The 15699-nt window shown below is 34.3% G+C and overlaps 1 protein-coding gene across 3 annotated transcripts; it reads left to right on the top strand.

The window, feature by feature from the left end:
* Nucleotides 1-567: 567 nt before the first annotated feature.
* FBXO3 (F-box protein 3) lies at nt 568-14135 on the top strand. 3 transcript variants are annotated; one of them, XM_070935464.1, is made up of 11 exons: nt 568-852; nt 2995-3084; nt 3838-4001; nt 4686-4800; nt 4911-5115; nt 6523-6568; nt 7230-7314; nt 8693-8815; nt 9985-10100; nt 10468-10658; nt 12091-14135. In XM_070935464.1, the coding sequence occupies exons 1-11, from the start codon at nt 746-748 to the stop codon at nt 12214-12216; spliced, it is 1368 nt and encodes a 455-aa protein (XP_070791565.1). In that variant the 5' UTR covers nt 568-745; the 3' UTR covers nt 12217-14135. The 3 variants fall into 3 exon arrangements, with proteins under 3 accessions (XP_070791565.1, XP_070791575.1, XP_070791583.1); XM_070935482.1 differs by lacking the exon at nt 568-852 and adding an exon at nt 2855-2871; XM_070935474.1 differs by lacking the exon at nt 8693-8815.
* The last annotated feature ends 1564 nt before the right edge of the window (nt 14136-15699 follow it).

The raw sequence follows: 15699 nt of genomic DNA, 5'->3' as shown, positions 1-15699 counted from the left end.
GCACTACTCAGGTCACCCTGAGGACACAGATAAAACCTCCAAGTGCTTTAACGCAACGACCAGCTGCCTGCAAGGAATATAAATCCTTCCATTCCCTCACTATCCTGTCAGAGCTGAAGCAGCTTTTTAGATGAGAAGTGAAACGTCTTTAAAGAAAAAACAAAGTCCAGTTGCCTCCTGTAAAAGCACCTTCGGGACTGCGCCCTACTGTTTATGCTTTAGGATGACATCAAGACCCAACTACTTGCGGCTTAGTGTCGAATTATAGAAAAAAAAATTCTATAGAATTATTCTATATAAATTTTTTTCTATAGAATTATAGAGAAAAAAAAAGAGAACTTTTGTACAAAGCCGGGCTTAACGCGAAGGCCAAACTGAGCTTCAATTTCAGTCTGGGGCGACGCCCTTTAAAAAGGGCCCCCCATGGCTTAGTAAGATTAAAAAATTGCAGGCAAACTGTTCATCCCTGATAAGGTACCAAGGGGGGGGGAGGAGGAGGAGGCGTATTTTCAGTTAGGTCAGGCCTCCTTCCTCTCGGGCCAGTCCTTTCGGCGCGCGACTCCCTCCTTTCCCCCCTCCCCGCTTGTTTTGATAACAAACCCGCGTGAGGAGGGAAGAAGCACGCGCCTTCCGCGCGCAGGTAACAGGCTTTGTGGGCGGGCTTCCTTCCGCGTGGCTCAATCCGAGCGAAGTAAGGGGCGGAGCCTCGGGCCGGGAGCAAAGAGCCAGCAGGGCAAGCGTCAAGATGGCGGCCGTTGCCGAGCAGGACTTGACGACCCTCAGCCTGGAGCAATTGCCCACTGACCCGCTTTTACTCATCCTAAGCTTCCTGGATTACAAAGACCTCATGAGGTGGGGGCACCGCCGGGAACGGGGGGGGGGAGCTGAGGCAGAGCCGGTGGCATGACTGACCCGCCCCTTACTTTCCCCTGCAGCGACAGCCATTGGAAAAGAAGGGAGGCGAAGGGCGACGGTGTCCTCCTAGGAAAGGCGGAGGGAGGGAGAAGCCAGCTCGGTGGCTACGTCCCCCCCCCCATGGATGGGGATTGGAAGGCTTGATTTAGGGAGGGGGGGAAGGAGGGAGGGGTGTCTCGAGGGTCTCTGAGCAGGCTGGAAATGGGGATTGGTGACGAAAGAAGGGCGAGGTTTCCTTGAGGTCGAGCGAAAACCGGGGCAAATGGGTTTTCCGTGGGGCAGGAAGCTGGGCAGAGGCCTCGATGTGTGGGGAAAGCATTTCTTTCCGATGTTGCTGGCTGCAGAGCTGAAGGCTTTTCCTCGCCAGGACATCGAAGAACCTTCCAAGCACCTCCCTTTGCTGATGGACAGGTTTCTTTCACCAGGCTTGCATGTATCAACAGGTGCTTGCGTTATTCACTGCGTTAAAACGGGCCTTGCCTTGTGATACGGTATTTAAGGCTTTGCTGAGAAGGAGAAACACAATTAGTAGAATTATTCGTGTGGGGGCTGATGGTTCCCACTGTAGGATGTTAGTTGAATTGACTCAGAACAGGTTTAGTGCCTGTGTCCTGATGTAATTTTCTGCTGATGATTTTAAATGAACCACATTTTGCAATGGAAAATATATCAGTTCCTACAGTAGATTGGAGAAAGAAGGAGTTACTTAACCTTTCAAATATTTTTTTTCTTCTGTGAGATTGCTCATCTCTTCCAAAATAACAGGGAAAGAATGTCTAGTGAAAACAGTGAAAAAAGTGAAAATAAAAGTGAGTTATCTTTCAGTTAGTGTCTAGTCTCAAAGGTGCTTTTTCAAGAGGCAACTGGACTTCCTAGTTTTTCTTTGAAGACATTTTGCTTCTGACCCAAGAAGCTTTTTCAGAGCTGAAGAAGCTTCTTGGATGAGAAGTGAAAAGTCTTCAAAGAAAAACCAGAAAGTCCAGTTGCCTCTTGAAAAAGCACCTTTGGGACAACAATGACCTGGATGATTGAGACTAGTGATTATGTCGAGAGAGCAACATCAAACAAAATTGAAAGGGGGGTCCCTCAGTGGTTAAGTTGGCCACTAAATAACAGTGAATTGCATAATGAACATCTGATTACAATTATAGGATAAATGTTTTGACATTTCATCAGATTTTGTTTTGTCAGTCACTTTAAAATTTAGGATTAGTTGCTGTGAGCTAATCTGTTAGCAATACCTGTCATAATTTAACTATACATTGTAATCCTGCATCCTTACTTAGCTATAATAGATAATCTCATTCTAAAACTGTAAGAGAAAGTAACATGTTTTGAAACACTTGTGAATGGAAGAACTATAAAATATGACACTGGCTATCAAACGTTAAAAATACAAAACCATAAGAAGATCAAATAAGAACAAAAAAAAAGAACATAAAAGTGGCAACTGAGGAAACCAGTCAATAAGAACACCATAGATTCTCCTACCCTCCCAACCCTCTATGCCAGAAAATAGCTCTTAATAGTTTTCCAAAAAAGCCAGCAGAATTACTACCTGGTACAAACTGCAATGGTAGTCCATTATTTCTAACTATTAATGGCACCACTAAACAGATTGTTCCTTGAGCGTACAACTTTCGATGTGCTGGCAGAATTTTATATAAAATGTTGAGTTTGACATTCAAAATTATGAATGGAAATATGTTTGCATTATTTATTGAAAACTAAGGAAATAATAAATTTCTAGTAGTGGGAACATTTTCTTTCTTTTTTATTGATTTCCATGTTTCCTTGTCATTAATTCCATCTTTCCAGATCAATGCTGGCAATTTCTTTAAATATTGAATCCTGAAAACTTCAGAAAAAGAAACTAAGTGATCAAATAAATATATATCTAGAACATCTGCTTCTAAATAATTTAATGTGTGGTCATTTAAAAATTGAGTATTAAAGGTATGCATAAAACATGTTAATTTTAATTTCAAACCTGGGAGGTTTTCAGCTTCATTCTCTTCTGTGTAATAAAAATTACCTTAGCATTAGCATTACATCTAATCTGATACCTCTTTGTTGCAGTTGCTGTTTTGTAAGTCGTAGATTAAATCAACTTTCAGTCCATGATCCATTATGGAAGAGGCATTGTAAGAAATACTGGCTTCTTTCTGAGTAAGTGTGGATATTTGATTTTTCATAAAATAAAAATGTCTTATAATTTTTATCCAATCCAAGTTAATAACTGTAATATTGGAAACTGGAAAAACAAGGCTTTGAAATTGCCTCTAGGTGTAACCATCTGAGTTATTTGCTATTTTTATTTCAAATATGAGTAATTATTTATAAATATCTGTATACATTTATATCTTCTTACAAATAGCCATTTGTAGATTGCATGGAGTTTTTGCTCTATTTGATATATTAATTAATGCATTAATTCCTTAAGCTCAGTATGAGTTGTAAGAAGATAAATATGTATATGGAGAGAGAGTGATATTTTAAAATATTGAATTAAGAGTTGAGGTTTTGTTCATTTTCAGTTAACTGGAAATGTTTCTAAATATCAATTTGACATGATCAAATGTATTCTTCAGGAATAACTTCTAAAACGTTAATTGGTTCTCCTGCAGGTATACTAGAATAGTTTAAATTTGTTGGAGTAGATCACCAGACCAGGTGATTCAGTGTTCAATAGATCTGGGCTGATCTCACTACCACCTTGCTTTAATTAATGGAGTATAGAAAGTTTTGAGTTCAACACATTTAGCAGGCAATAACTATTTCAGGCTCAGATTAAAAGAAATTTCAATTTTGAAACAGCTTTTCTAATCTTATCTACAGTGTCAATGTACATAATGTATAAATGTGGCTTTTATATTACCATTTGCTGCTTTTAAAATATATGTATATATTTGATTTTTTTAGAGCTGAAAAGTCTCGAAGAAGTAAGAGCTGGAAAGCAATTTTCATAGATATGTATGCTGATTTGGGAACATATATTCAGTATTATGCTACACTTAAAAAAGCTTGGGATGATTTGGAAAAATATTTGTTGCAGCACTGTCCTCGGATGATTAGTTCTTTGAAAGGTATTGTTAATATATACTTGACATTTTGAAAAGCTTTGTACCTTGATTTTTCTTTCCAAATTTTGAAATTAACTTTGCCATTATATATATATGAAACTCAATAACAATTATTAGCGAGTGTCATAATTACATAAATTACAACAGGAGCCAGGAATGCCAAGATTGCTGCTGTTAAGCTATGTGGTCAAGTGACATTATATTTTATTACATCATATAGTGACAGAAATCCCAGTCTCAATTGCCATCATAACCCAAGAACTACCTGGAGTTTTTTGGAAGTAAAATTTTTATTTACTTCTGGTTTATAGGAATGTGCAAAGCATTCAAAAGAGAAGCTCTGCAGAGTTCAGGAGAACAAATGAACTGCTTGTCTTCAAATCATTAATGCAAGTCTTTCAATGTGAAGGGAAGTTGCAGTGCACGCACATGAACACAGAGATAGACTTAGAAACTTCCATGTGTGCCTTACTTAGGAAGCATCTAATTTAAAATTTTCAATAGAGATGCTCTTTTTGTGTTCCACAGGTTACAAAGTGCCCCGTTTACATTCTGAAGATGAACCTAACACAATTATCAGAATTGCTGATTTCTATGGGACTTGCTGAGCAGTTTAGCATTGGGTCTTAGATTGTTGCTTGTTTATATTGTGTGAAATTGTGTGTGAAAACTTGTAACTTATAACAGACAGTGTTCAGGAAGATGATCTGGATGCAGTGGAGGCACAGATTGGTTGCAAATTACCTGATGATTATCGATGTTCATTTCGAATCCATAATGGACAGAAGCTGGTTGTCCCAGGGTGAGAGATTAAAATTCATTGTAATTGCTCTTTGGAATTAATTTTATGCACAAGAATTCAAAAATTATGTTAATGTTCTTAAGCATATTTTAAATTTTTTTTATACAAAGGTTGATGGGAAGCATGGCACTCTCCAATCACTATCGCTCTGAAGATTTATTGGACATAGACACAGCAGCTGGGGGTTTTCAGCAGCGACTAGGACTGAAGCAATGCCTTCCCTTAACCTTTTGCATTCACACTGGATTGAGTCAATATATGGCTCTGGAGAGCGTGGAGGGTCGCAATAAGTATGAAATCTTCTACCAATGTCCAGTAAGAAAGATTTGTAAATGTATTTTTAGACAGCAATAATGCTGCTCGCACACTTCATGAAACTGATACATAACCACGGGCATAATTTGACTGTTTCTGTAGAATATTTAAAGTCAGCTGCTTTTTCATCTGATTCCCCCTCCCCTTCCCATCAGTGGCAAAAGGTCACATGAATGTTTTAAGTTGTAACTGGTGGAGAGGAAACAGGTTTGAGAGGATAGCAAGGGCTCTAACCGCTGTCAGAAAAGTGAAAATTAATTAGGCCGTTGAAAAAAAAACCCTTTGCATCAAGATAAACAGTCAGAGGAACTGTTAGATGAGAACTGTGAGTAGGAAATCATCAGAAATAAAATACTGCATGATGATTTGGAATAGACTGACAAATCGTAATGTAATGGTATAGTTATTATAGTTTTTATTTAGTGCTGTATATTATTAAGAACATTTACACTTTTGGAAATGTTTGTTTATATGAATAACTTGAAAAATTGGTAGACGATAATGCTCTGCTGATTTTTATAAAAATTGGCATAAGTTTTATCTATAGTAATACGTTGTTTGTCAATACAATAAAAATTAAATGTAGCATCTCTTTATTGTGCTAAGATATAAAAATCAATTCTGTCATTTTCGCATCAGATTGTTCGTATATCCCTGATAACACAGGATTTCGCTTAATGGTAGAAGAGTGTTCATTTATCATGTTCTTATATTTTGAATGTATTCAAAATAAATTTCCAGTAACAACTTTTACATTGTGAAAATCACAACTGGTCTGCTTGCCAGTACATCCTGTTTTTAGTTCCCCTAAAAGGAGAAACCTCTCTCTCAGAATTCCTGAAACCAAAACTTTCATTTCCCAAACATATTATAAAAACTTTTCCATCTATATAATACTAAGGTCTTAATTTTTTTCCTTTGTATTTAATTGAATTTTGCATCAGTATTTTAAACTATAAATCTTGGTTGTAAAGTTACTTATACAGTAATAGTACAACTCAGTAGCATATTCTAAAAATATTATTGTTCTTTGCTTGTTTTAGGATTGAAATGTCAGTGTAATAGACTGCATCCTAACAGGATATTGTAATTTGCTTTAAACTAGAATAACAATATTTTAAAAGTTACAAATTTAAAGGGTTTAATTCATGTATTTTTAGTGATTTTTCAAACTATGTTCTTGATAATATAACAAAATTAAATTTTCCAGTTTAGTTTGCTAAATTATTATAAATGTTAGTAGCAAACAATCTATTTGTACAACACACTTTTTTTAAAGAGAGAGTATACAAGACTAAAACTCCATAAAAAGTGACAGAAATCTTATTGCTGTTTATGTAGTATTCGTCTTGCCTTTTAAAAATATTTATTTTAGGATACAAATAACCTTTTTCATTTTATTTGAAGGATCAAATGGCCCGTAATCCATCTGCAATTGATATGTTTATCACAGGTAAATATGTTTTGGAACTCTAATGGAGAAACATTTTCAAGAGGAATAACGGGAAGATGATAATTAGGATGATGAGCAACATGTATATGCTTATTCCCAACAGATGCTCAACATATCTGACATTACTATGTGTCTTTACAGCAGCTTTCCTCCTAGTAAATAAAGTGAGTCAACTATTGGATCAACTACAGATGAGATATAGTCTAACATAATTGAAACTCATCTGCTTGGAGAAAGTTGATTGGCAGCTATTTAAGCACAGTTTCAGGAAATAAATTATATGGAACAACTATTCTCAGCATGCATTACCTACTCTAAACCTTTGTCCAGGTTATTATAAATCTTTGAAAACTAATTTCCAATCCATCTTTCTACCCCAGTGATGTCTTTTACTGTGATATTCTAGTTCTACATAAAGAGTGAGCTATTCAGTCTTTACTGTTCACTCTGATGTTTATATTCATAAATTATTAATTAATATTGTATCAGCTTAATTAGATACCTAGCTTGTTTATAGTTGCCTTGTTGTCCATCAAATGAGACAATATATTTGTTACAAGGAAGACTTGAGTTTTATCGATTCTATTAAAGATCTAATCAATTGATCCTGGTTTTGTTTTGTTTTTTCTTGTAAACTTGTTTTTCCTTCTTCAACATCTAGGTAATTCCTATTTGGAGTGGTTCACCTCCTATGTTAACAATGTAATAACAGGTGGCTATCCAATCATCCGAGACCAGATTTTCAGGTATTATAAATTTAGTTTTACAGTACAATACTGTTACAATACAGTATACAGTATTATATTTTATTGTAATTAAGAAACAACAGAAATTTGTATAAATATGAATATTGATAGTATTTAGGTATAGTAATAATATGTAAATGAGAAAGCAAAGGTTTTGTACTACAGATTACAGAAACAAAGCCTCATAGTCCTGTAAAAAGTATTAATAACATATGCAAAATTATTGAGAGAAATGTTTTACTATATTTTAGAAAACAATTTAACATTCTTTAAATAATACTACATTTTAAAATGAAAATCCATTTGTTATTTATCTGTAATACAAAAAAAGCAGGCTGTTAGGAAAAATGTTTTCCTAATATACAGGTAGTCCTTGACTTACGACCACAATTGAGCCCAAAATTTATGTTCCTAAGTGAGAAATTCATTAAGTGAGTTGTACTCTATTTTATGACTTTTCTTGTCACATTTGTTAATTGGATCACTGCAGTTTTAAATTAATAATATGGTTGTTAAGTGAATCTGGTTTCCCCATTGACTTTGCTTGTCAGAAAGTCACAAAGGGGGATCACATGACCCTGGGACACTGCAGCTGTCATAAACGTGAGTCTGTTGTCAATTGGGATGCTGCAATGGTCATAGGTGTAAAAATGGTCATGTCACTTTTTTCAGTGCTGTTGTAACTTTGGTCACTAAATGAACTGTCATAAATTGACGACTATATTGTTTTGTGCTAAACAAAAGTTATGCTAAGGTTATGACAGAGGCAGTCATTCTTGGTGGAACCTCCTTTTCTCTGAAATAACTTGCCCTTACCTACCCACCCCCATCCCAAAAAGAATGGTTCCTACTATCATCACTTTAGATATTTGTTAAAAGGCTTTCTAGAAGGCCTTTGGAGATTGAATTATCAGCATTAGAAATGGGAGAATGTAATGTTGGCATTAATTACTATATTATTTTTGTTATAAGTGATTGCTGTGATGCTGTTACTCATTAGGTTGGGAGCCCCACTAATTATGCAGGGTTTACAAAATTGTACAGACAAGATATCGTGTTGTATAGTTTAGGTGATTCTAGAATAGCTTTTGACTCTCTGAATGGCAGATATAGCTGCTCTTGGAAACTTGGATTTCCAGTCCTGGTTTCAACTAATATCTTCATGTTATTTATAAGTATTTGTAATGATGAAAAGTAGATGTGAGGAAATAACCATTACAATATTTAGATGTGAGTACAGTAGAAATAGCAGATGTATTAATACAGGTTTGAATAAAGTATAAAATGCACTATTTGAAACATGTAATGTTGGCTTTAATCTTTCAATATTTATTCCTTTACATATCAGATAAGAAAATTTTACTTTTTCACTTGCTAGATACATTCATGAAAAGGACTGTGTTGCCAAAACAGGAGATATTACTGTTTCAGTTTCCACATCTTTCCTCCCTGAACTCAGCTCTGTGCATCCGCCTCATTACTTCTTCACTTACAGAATCAGGTAAAATTAGTACAGTCGTATTAATGAATTAATCACATTGTTAACTGCATGTTTAATTACTAAAAATATTTTTAAAAATGTAAAATATTTTTAAGAATAATTGAAAAAATGTGCAAATATTGATTTCTACCACTTGAGAACCCAAACTAAGTTTTTGGATTGTTTTGCAATGTAGAACAGAGATATTGGTCTGAAAACCATTCCAGTTCAGTATTTTTTTCCTGTAATAATCACATGTTGTTTCCACACATGTCAGGTTGGTTTCCTTAGTGTACAGGTAGTCCTCGACTTGCAACAGTTCATTTAGTGACTGTTCAAAGTTATAATGGCACCGAGAAAAGTGATTTATACCATTTTTCACAGTTACGACATTTCTAGCATTCCCATGGTCTCACAATCAAAATTTGGACACTTGGTAACATCCCATTTATGACGGTTGCACGTCATGTGATCACTTTTTGCGACCTTTTGACAAGCAAATCAATGGGGCAGCCAGATTCACTTAACAACCAGGTTACTAACTTATCAATTGCAGTGATTCATTTAACAACTGAGGCAAGAAAGCTAATATGGAGCAAAACTCACTTAACAAATGTCTCAAGTGTTGTTCAGAAATACTGGGCTCAATTCTGTTGTTCAGAAATACTGGGCTCAATTGTGGTTGTAAGTCAAGGACTAGTTGTACTTTTTCTTAAACACTTTACTTGTATTTCCAATACAGTCAAAATGTATTTATCTCCATAGGAAAATGCTTCTTATTTCCTCTTATAATATGTGGTTATGTAATATGGTTCTACATATATCATAGCCATTTATCACAGAATGCTCATGATAGAATACATATGGTACCTTCTGGCTAAAAAAATAAGATGCTCAGAAGTTTTTATCGTATCACTGAGGAATATGTGATGCTGTATACTGTATGTGAAAAACAGAATGTCTGCTGTTTACTTTCTCATTTTAAAAAATTCTTATTTCTTTTTAAAATGCCTACTTTTCTCAAATTACATTGCATTCATAAGCTGATATGTAATGTAGATAGCATACATCCTGCTTCCTTTACAAAAATATTTCCACAAGAGTAAAAAATGAATATTTCTGGACAATGTATGCTGCTATGCTGTGTAGATGACACATTTCTAAAAGAAATGTTTTGTGTAATTTTTTAGAATTGAGATGTCCAAAGATGCACTTCCAGAGAAGACTTGTCAATTAGACAGCCGTTATTGGAGAATAACAAATGCCAAAGGTGATGTGGAGGAGGTCCAGGGTCCTGGAGTAGTAGGTAAGGGATATTGTTTCAAAATGTTAACTAAATAATTGGTTAATTTGCTTAAAATAATAAAGATGTTTGATTAAATTGGCTGTTTAGTTTAAAGAAAAAAAGCACAAGCTGCTGTGCTCAGTCTAGAATTTATTTCACTATAGATGAAGACCTGTACATCCATGTTCAGATTAAATTTCAGTATTCTGATTGTCATAGAGCACTAGGAGATCTGTAAGAAATGCATGATATCTTATTTGTTTCAAGCCACATTTGTTACAAGCTATTGAATCACATTTTAAAATAATTATTTACTCCTAACATATAATTTGGCCTTAATTTATGTGTACTTGATTCTAAAGTTTTCTTAATCATTTTATTTCTGCAGGAGAATTTCCAATAATTAGTCCTGGTCGAGTCTATGAGTATACTAGTTGTACTACATTTGCTACTACATCAGGATACATGGAAGGATACTATACATTCCATTGTCTATACTACAAAGATAGATTTTTTAATGTTACCATTCCTAGATTTCACATGGTTTGCCCAACATTCAAAGTATCCATCGCACGTATGGTAAGTTGAAACAACTTGGTTTAGGCAATAATTTTTATATTTCGTCCCTGAATTCTAGTAGACTTGTATTTTTAAAATAGTATTCTTTTTGCATAAAAATTATCAAAGCAACATCCTTTATGAACAGACTTTTCATTGCTTTCATTAAACTTACGTCCAGCGTCCCTGTTCCATCATAGGATGGTCATAATTGGGTACAATTCGTAGCTTTCAGAATCAAACTGGATGTTCAACTATCTAATTTGCTTTCTGATAGTAAATATGTGTTAAACATGCAGAATGGATGATCTATTACAATTATTGCAAAAATCCATAAGGGCTATGTAATTTCATTTAAAAGTATAATCCAACAAGATGAATTTTAGATAAATGATTAATATATAATCACAATGATACTTAACATTAGCAGCTGAGAATGAAATATTTTTGACAGGATTGTTTTGGACTACATTTCTACATTTTGACAGTAATTTATATTGTATTAATTTAGGTACTCTATAACAGTGTAAATAAAAAAGCAGATCTTGTCTTGATGTGCTTTGTTAAAAAACTTTATTCTCTGAAAATTATTAAGGTAGAGTTCATAAAACATTTAAAAGCATTCTAATACACAATAAAAGATCCTATATAGTATTTTAATAAAAAAAAACTGATGTGGATGAATATTTTACTCATTGGTCCTTCTACAAAAATTGAATTAGCTGATTAAGAAACAGAATATTAGATTAGGTTTCATATCCTGTTTTGTCAATAATTCATGTTTGCTTTCTATTTACCTGCATGGCCTGTTTAACAGAATATTGAGTCCCAATTATTTAGGCACTTTACATAATTGAGAAATATTGTACATAACTGAGTAGTCATTTCTAATATATTCAACAGTTTTGTAAATTACAATTTGTTTGGGATATCTATTAAAATGTTCTATTTAGATTTATTATTTGATAAGTAGAATATGGCAGTAGCGAGAATTTAGTTAAATATTTAGCTAGCCAATTGTGAAAACAAGTTAAAAGTATATGAATGTCACAAAAAGCAAAAATGAGATATTAATATATTAACTTCTTTATGGTTCTGTTGTTGTTTTTTATTGAGATGGTAATATAAGCATTAGAGAGCCAGTTTGGTGTAATGGTTGAAGGCATCAGATTAGAAACCGGGAGACTGTGACTTCTAATTTCGCTTAGGCACAAAGCCAGCTGGGGAATCATGAGCCAGTTACTTGCTCTCAGCCCTAAGAAGGAAGCAATAGCAAACAACTTCTGAAAAATCTTGCCAAGAAAACTGAGGGGACTAGTACAGATAGTGGCTAGGAGTCAACACTGACTTGAAGGCACCAAAACTAATCATACTTATTGTCATTATTATTAATCCTAGGATGATTCTTTAAAGAAACTGAAAATCTAAATTATGTTGCCTTTCCTGCGTTTAGGAAACCAATCACAATGATTGTGCCATGGATGAGGAGGAAGACTCAACAGATACTGATGAATATGAAGATAGACATAGAATTCTAGGCATTCCGATTCCTTCAGGGCGTTGTCCACGTCAGACCTGATCAGACTTTCAAAACAATGAATGGGGTTCTGCGAATAAATGAGTATATATGTGTGTATGTGTATGTATACATACACATGCATATATAAATATACAAACACACATGCATGTGTGTATGTATGTATATATTAAATACTTGACTGTGGAGTAACTGATATGAATGCTGATAGTGCTTCTGGCTTGTACCTGATCAGGTGTACAAACAAGATTTTCCTTTATTTTTCATTTGTTTTGAAGAAGAGGTAAGATGGAAATTCAGTAGCATGGGAACCTTTATTATTCTGAAAAACTTTACTTTGGGAGTACTTTAGTACTGTATATATAAAAGTTATTTAAATGTAGAATGGTGCTTGGTTTTCTTTTTTATATATATAAAACTGTAATGGCAAACAAAATAGTAGTAATAGGCATGCCATTTTCACAACAGTTTTGTATTGTTACCTCTGATATAAGTGAATGAAATATTTAAAGTATTTATGATCTTTAGGTGGAATTGGGTATTCTTGTATTGTTAAAATTAGGACATATAACAGGAAACTAAAATTATTAGAAAAAACTGTCATGTTTTTAATCCTGCATTCATTCTCATAATATAATAGATCTTCTACAGCCCTTCACTTTGATTGAGCTGCACCAGATTATGAAATGCAAATTGCCTATTACATTTTTTCATTTATTATGTAATAAAAATATGTAAATAGCATTCGTCCTTCAAATACCATTTATCTAATGTGATAAATGATTAGAAATTTGATTTAAAGATAAACCTTTTGTGTTTTCTGAATGATATATGGATTTTTATAATTTCTAAAAACAAACCATTTGAAAAATAGTCATAGCTAAGAATCTGCATCAAGAGTTATTGTAAAGATTTTGGAAAAGTGAAATAGTTGAAACAAGTATATATATGGTACTTAGTCCCACTGATTTTAGAAAAGCTTTTGCACAAACATACAATAAGACTGAATGTTAAATCCTTAATACTGGGAGATCTGTACAGATCCCAGTTTCAGAGTTGATGTAGATGGAAGTAGTAAATTGCCATAACACAGAATTATACAAGAATTACTGTATGAACACTATTTTTATTTGGGAATAGGAAAAAATTGGTTTCCGAATAAATTGGAAAAGAAATATAGTATAAAAGGAACATGTTTATCATTCACTTCAAAGGAATAATGACATGAGAATGTGTGAGATAAAAATTCATACAGTAATTACAGTAATTTCTACATAATATTTTTTTGTATCAGCTGAATTAATTGTTAGTCATTCTTCTATTTACTGAAGCAAAAAATTAAACTTCAAGACAATGAATCTAAAAGTTTAATGTAAAATGTATTGGGGAAATTGGAGAAAAAAACTGTTTGTACCCTAGACTTCTGGCCCATTTTTTTTCAGGAGGGTTGAAACAAACTTTTAATGGCCAAAGACTTGATGTTTTTGTACAGTAGTACTTACTTAAAATGAATAGGACTATGTCATGCATAGTGATAGAGACAAGATTTGGGTTTTTCCCCCTTCAAATTACATATGACATGCAATTTTATACTTTAAAGTTTTTTAAAACTCTGTTAAGCCTGTTATAAGACTTGTACTATGGTTTCTTTTTGCACTGAAAAAGGAAATCAGAATGCCAAAAATTGGTTTGTATGTACAGGGTTTGGAGTTATTACAGCAGCATATTTTCTATAATGCTGTTCTGTAACTCTAGTCTAATGCTTCATTTGTATACAAGACACTTTTAGATTTACTGGGCTTGTACTATTATTGCTAGTATAGGTAAAAATATTAAGACTATGGATTAGGATACTTAAAATCATACACTCAAGTATGTTGCCTTACAAGATGCCATTGTATTGCATCCAACTGAATCTTCTCTTTTGGTGCGAATAGCATTATTAAATACACTACATTTTATTTGATGATGTGCTTCTTACATTGGAGCTTTATGCTTGACATTGCTTGATTAATTTATTACATGTTTTTTTCATTGTTCGCTTCTATGCAACTCCAGGGTTTTACAAAAAAAATGTGGAAATCTGTATAATGAAAACAGGAACAAACTATTTAAAAGGCAGCCTGCATATAACTAGGCCCCAAATCCTCAACAGTACACTAGATCTTAAATGATTTGTGAAAAATGAGATTTGGACATTCCCTGTTTCAGGAGATATGATGTCCTACAGCATGGGGACAACTACAGAAAAGGCCTGTGATATTCCTTAATATTGGGATGGAAAGTCTCCTGCAGGAATGCACAAGTTGAAAAATCTTGATGGGAGATAGTTGGAAGCCAAAGCTACACAGTGTTTTAAGGGTAACAGCCAGAACTCTGAATTGAACCTACAAATAAATTAGCAACTATTGCTATGATTATAGCGTACAAATTACAGCAATACTGCAAAGCACTTCTGAAAAACCTTACCAAGAAAAATGCAGAGATTTGGCCGGGCAATCTCTAAGAGTCAAAACTGACTCGAAGGCACACACAAACACACAATGTGATACCTCATTTATATATGGATGTCAAACTTGATGTATCAGACTAAACAGCTGCCGCAAGCATAACATATGACTAGAGGATAAAATGTGGCATCACAGTATTGCTATAGATAGTTATATAGTTATAGTTATATAGCCCATCCCAAGCTCTCCAAATTAGCCTCATCCTGTTAATGGAGTATAATGCAGTTAACTGTCGGGCATGGAAGTGGGAGAGGGCCATATTGCCTTCACCTCAGGCAACAGAAAATCCTTGATGTTTCCTGACATGGTAATGAATTCAATGTGCAAGAGTATAAATGGACTTCCTTGGGCTCACTGAACAAAGTAGATTTTCTGATTAAATACCTGTAAGGGTATTGCTATACATGGCTAGATCTTTGAAGTTGCCCCTATCTCATTAGCTTTAGTTGATTCCAAAAATGTTACATCAGCTCAGGCTGGTTAATATTTGGACATTTAGCAGGGCTGTAATCTAGACAAAGTTGGAAAAAAATTCCAGAAATCAGCAGTGGCAAATCACTTGCATATTGTTGCCAAGTAAGTTACAAAGAGTGCATGGTTGCTAGGCACTGAGCTTGACTTGAGAGAGTCTCTACCTTTTAAGACACTCCCACCGGCATCTGGCTGACCCTTGCTGCAAACCGAGGTTCAAGGCCAGTACAGGTTTTGAAAGTTAATCCTAAACACACAACTAAGATGCTGAAAAATGGAACATTTCTCATAGCATCAATCAAAAGAAACATGTAACAATTGCGTATTTTCATTCCTGGAAAGCAACACAAGAAAAGTCACAACAAAAAAGAGAAGGGTTACAAAAGGAAAAGAAGTCCCTGGTCCCTCTCACCCTGGGAAGAGAGGATAGTTCTGTCCCTCTTCGTGGTTCAGATCCTAGTTTCTCCTAGTGCCTCCTGTACATCTTGTTTTCTTTAGATTTTATATTATGGATTCTCATGTGAGTAGTGGTTTTGCTGCCTTG

This window comes from Pituophis catenifer, unplaced genomic scaffold, assembly GCF_029215685.1.
Source record: "Pituophis catenifer annectens isolate HBS135680 unplaced genomic scaffold, rPitCat1.0.hap2 SCAF_1, whole genome shotgun sequence".
Classification (NCBI taxonomy): Eukaryota; Metazoa; Chordata; class Lepidosauria; order Squamata; family Colubridae; genus Pituophis; species Pituophis catenifer.
Note: the sequence above shows the minus strand (reverse complement) of the source record. Positions and strands in the feature narration are given on the sequence as shown.

Bases quoted from the DNA above. Each gene is read 5' to 3' on its own strand.
- FBXO3 (XM_070935464.1), top strand. From the start codon at position 746: ATGGCGGCCGTTGCCGAGCAGGACTTGACGACCCTCAGCCTGGAGCAA. The intron at 8,816-9,984 runs GTAAAATTAGTA...GTAATTTTTTAG, and splicing joins TTCTTCACTTACAGAATCAG to AATTGAGATGTCCAAAGATG. The intron at 10,659-12,090 runs GTAAGTTGAAAC...TCCTGCGTTTAG, and splicing joins AAGTATCCATCGCACGTATG to GAAACCAATCACAATGATTG.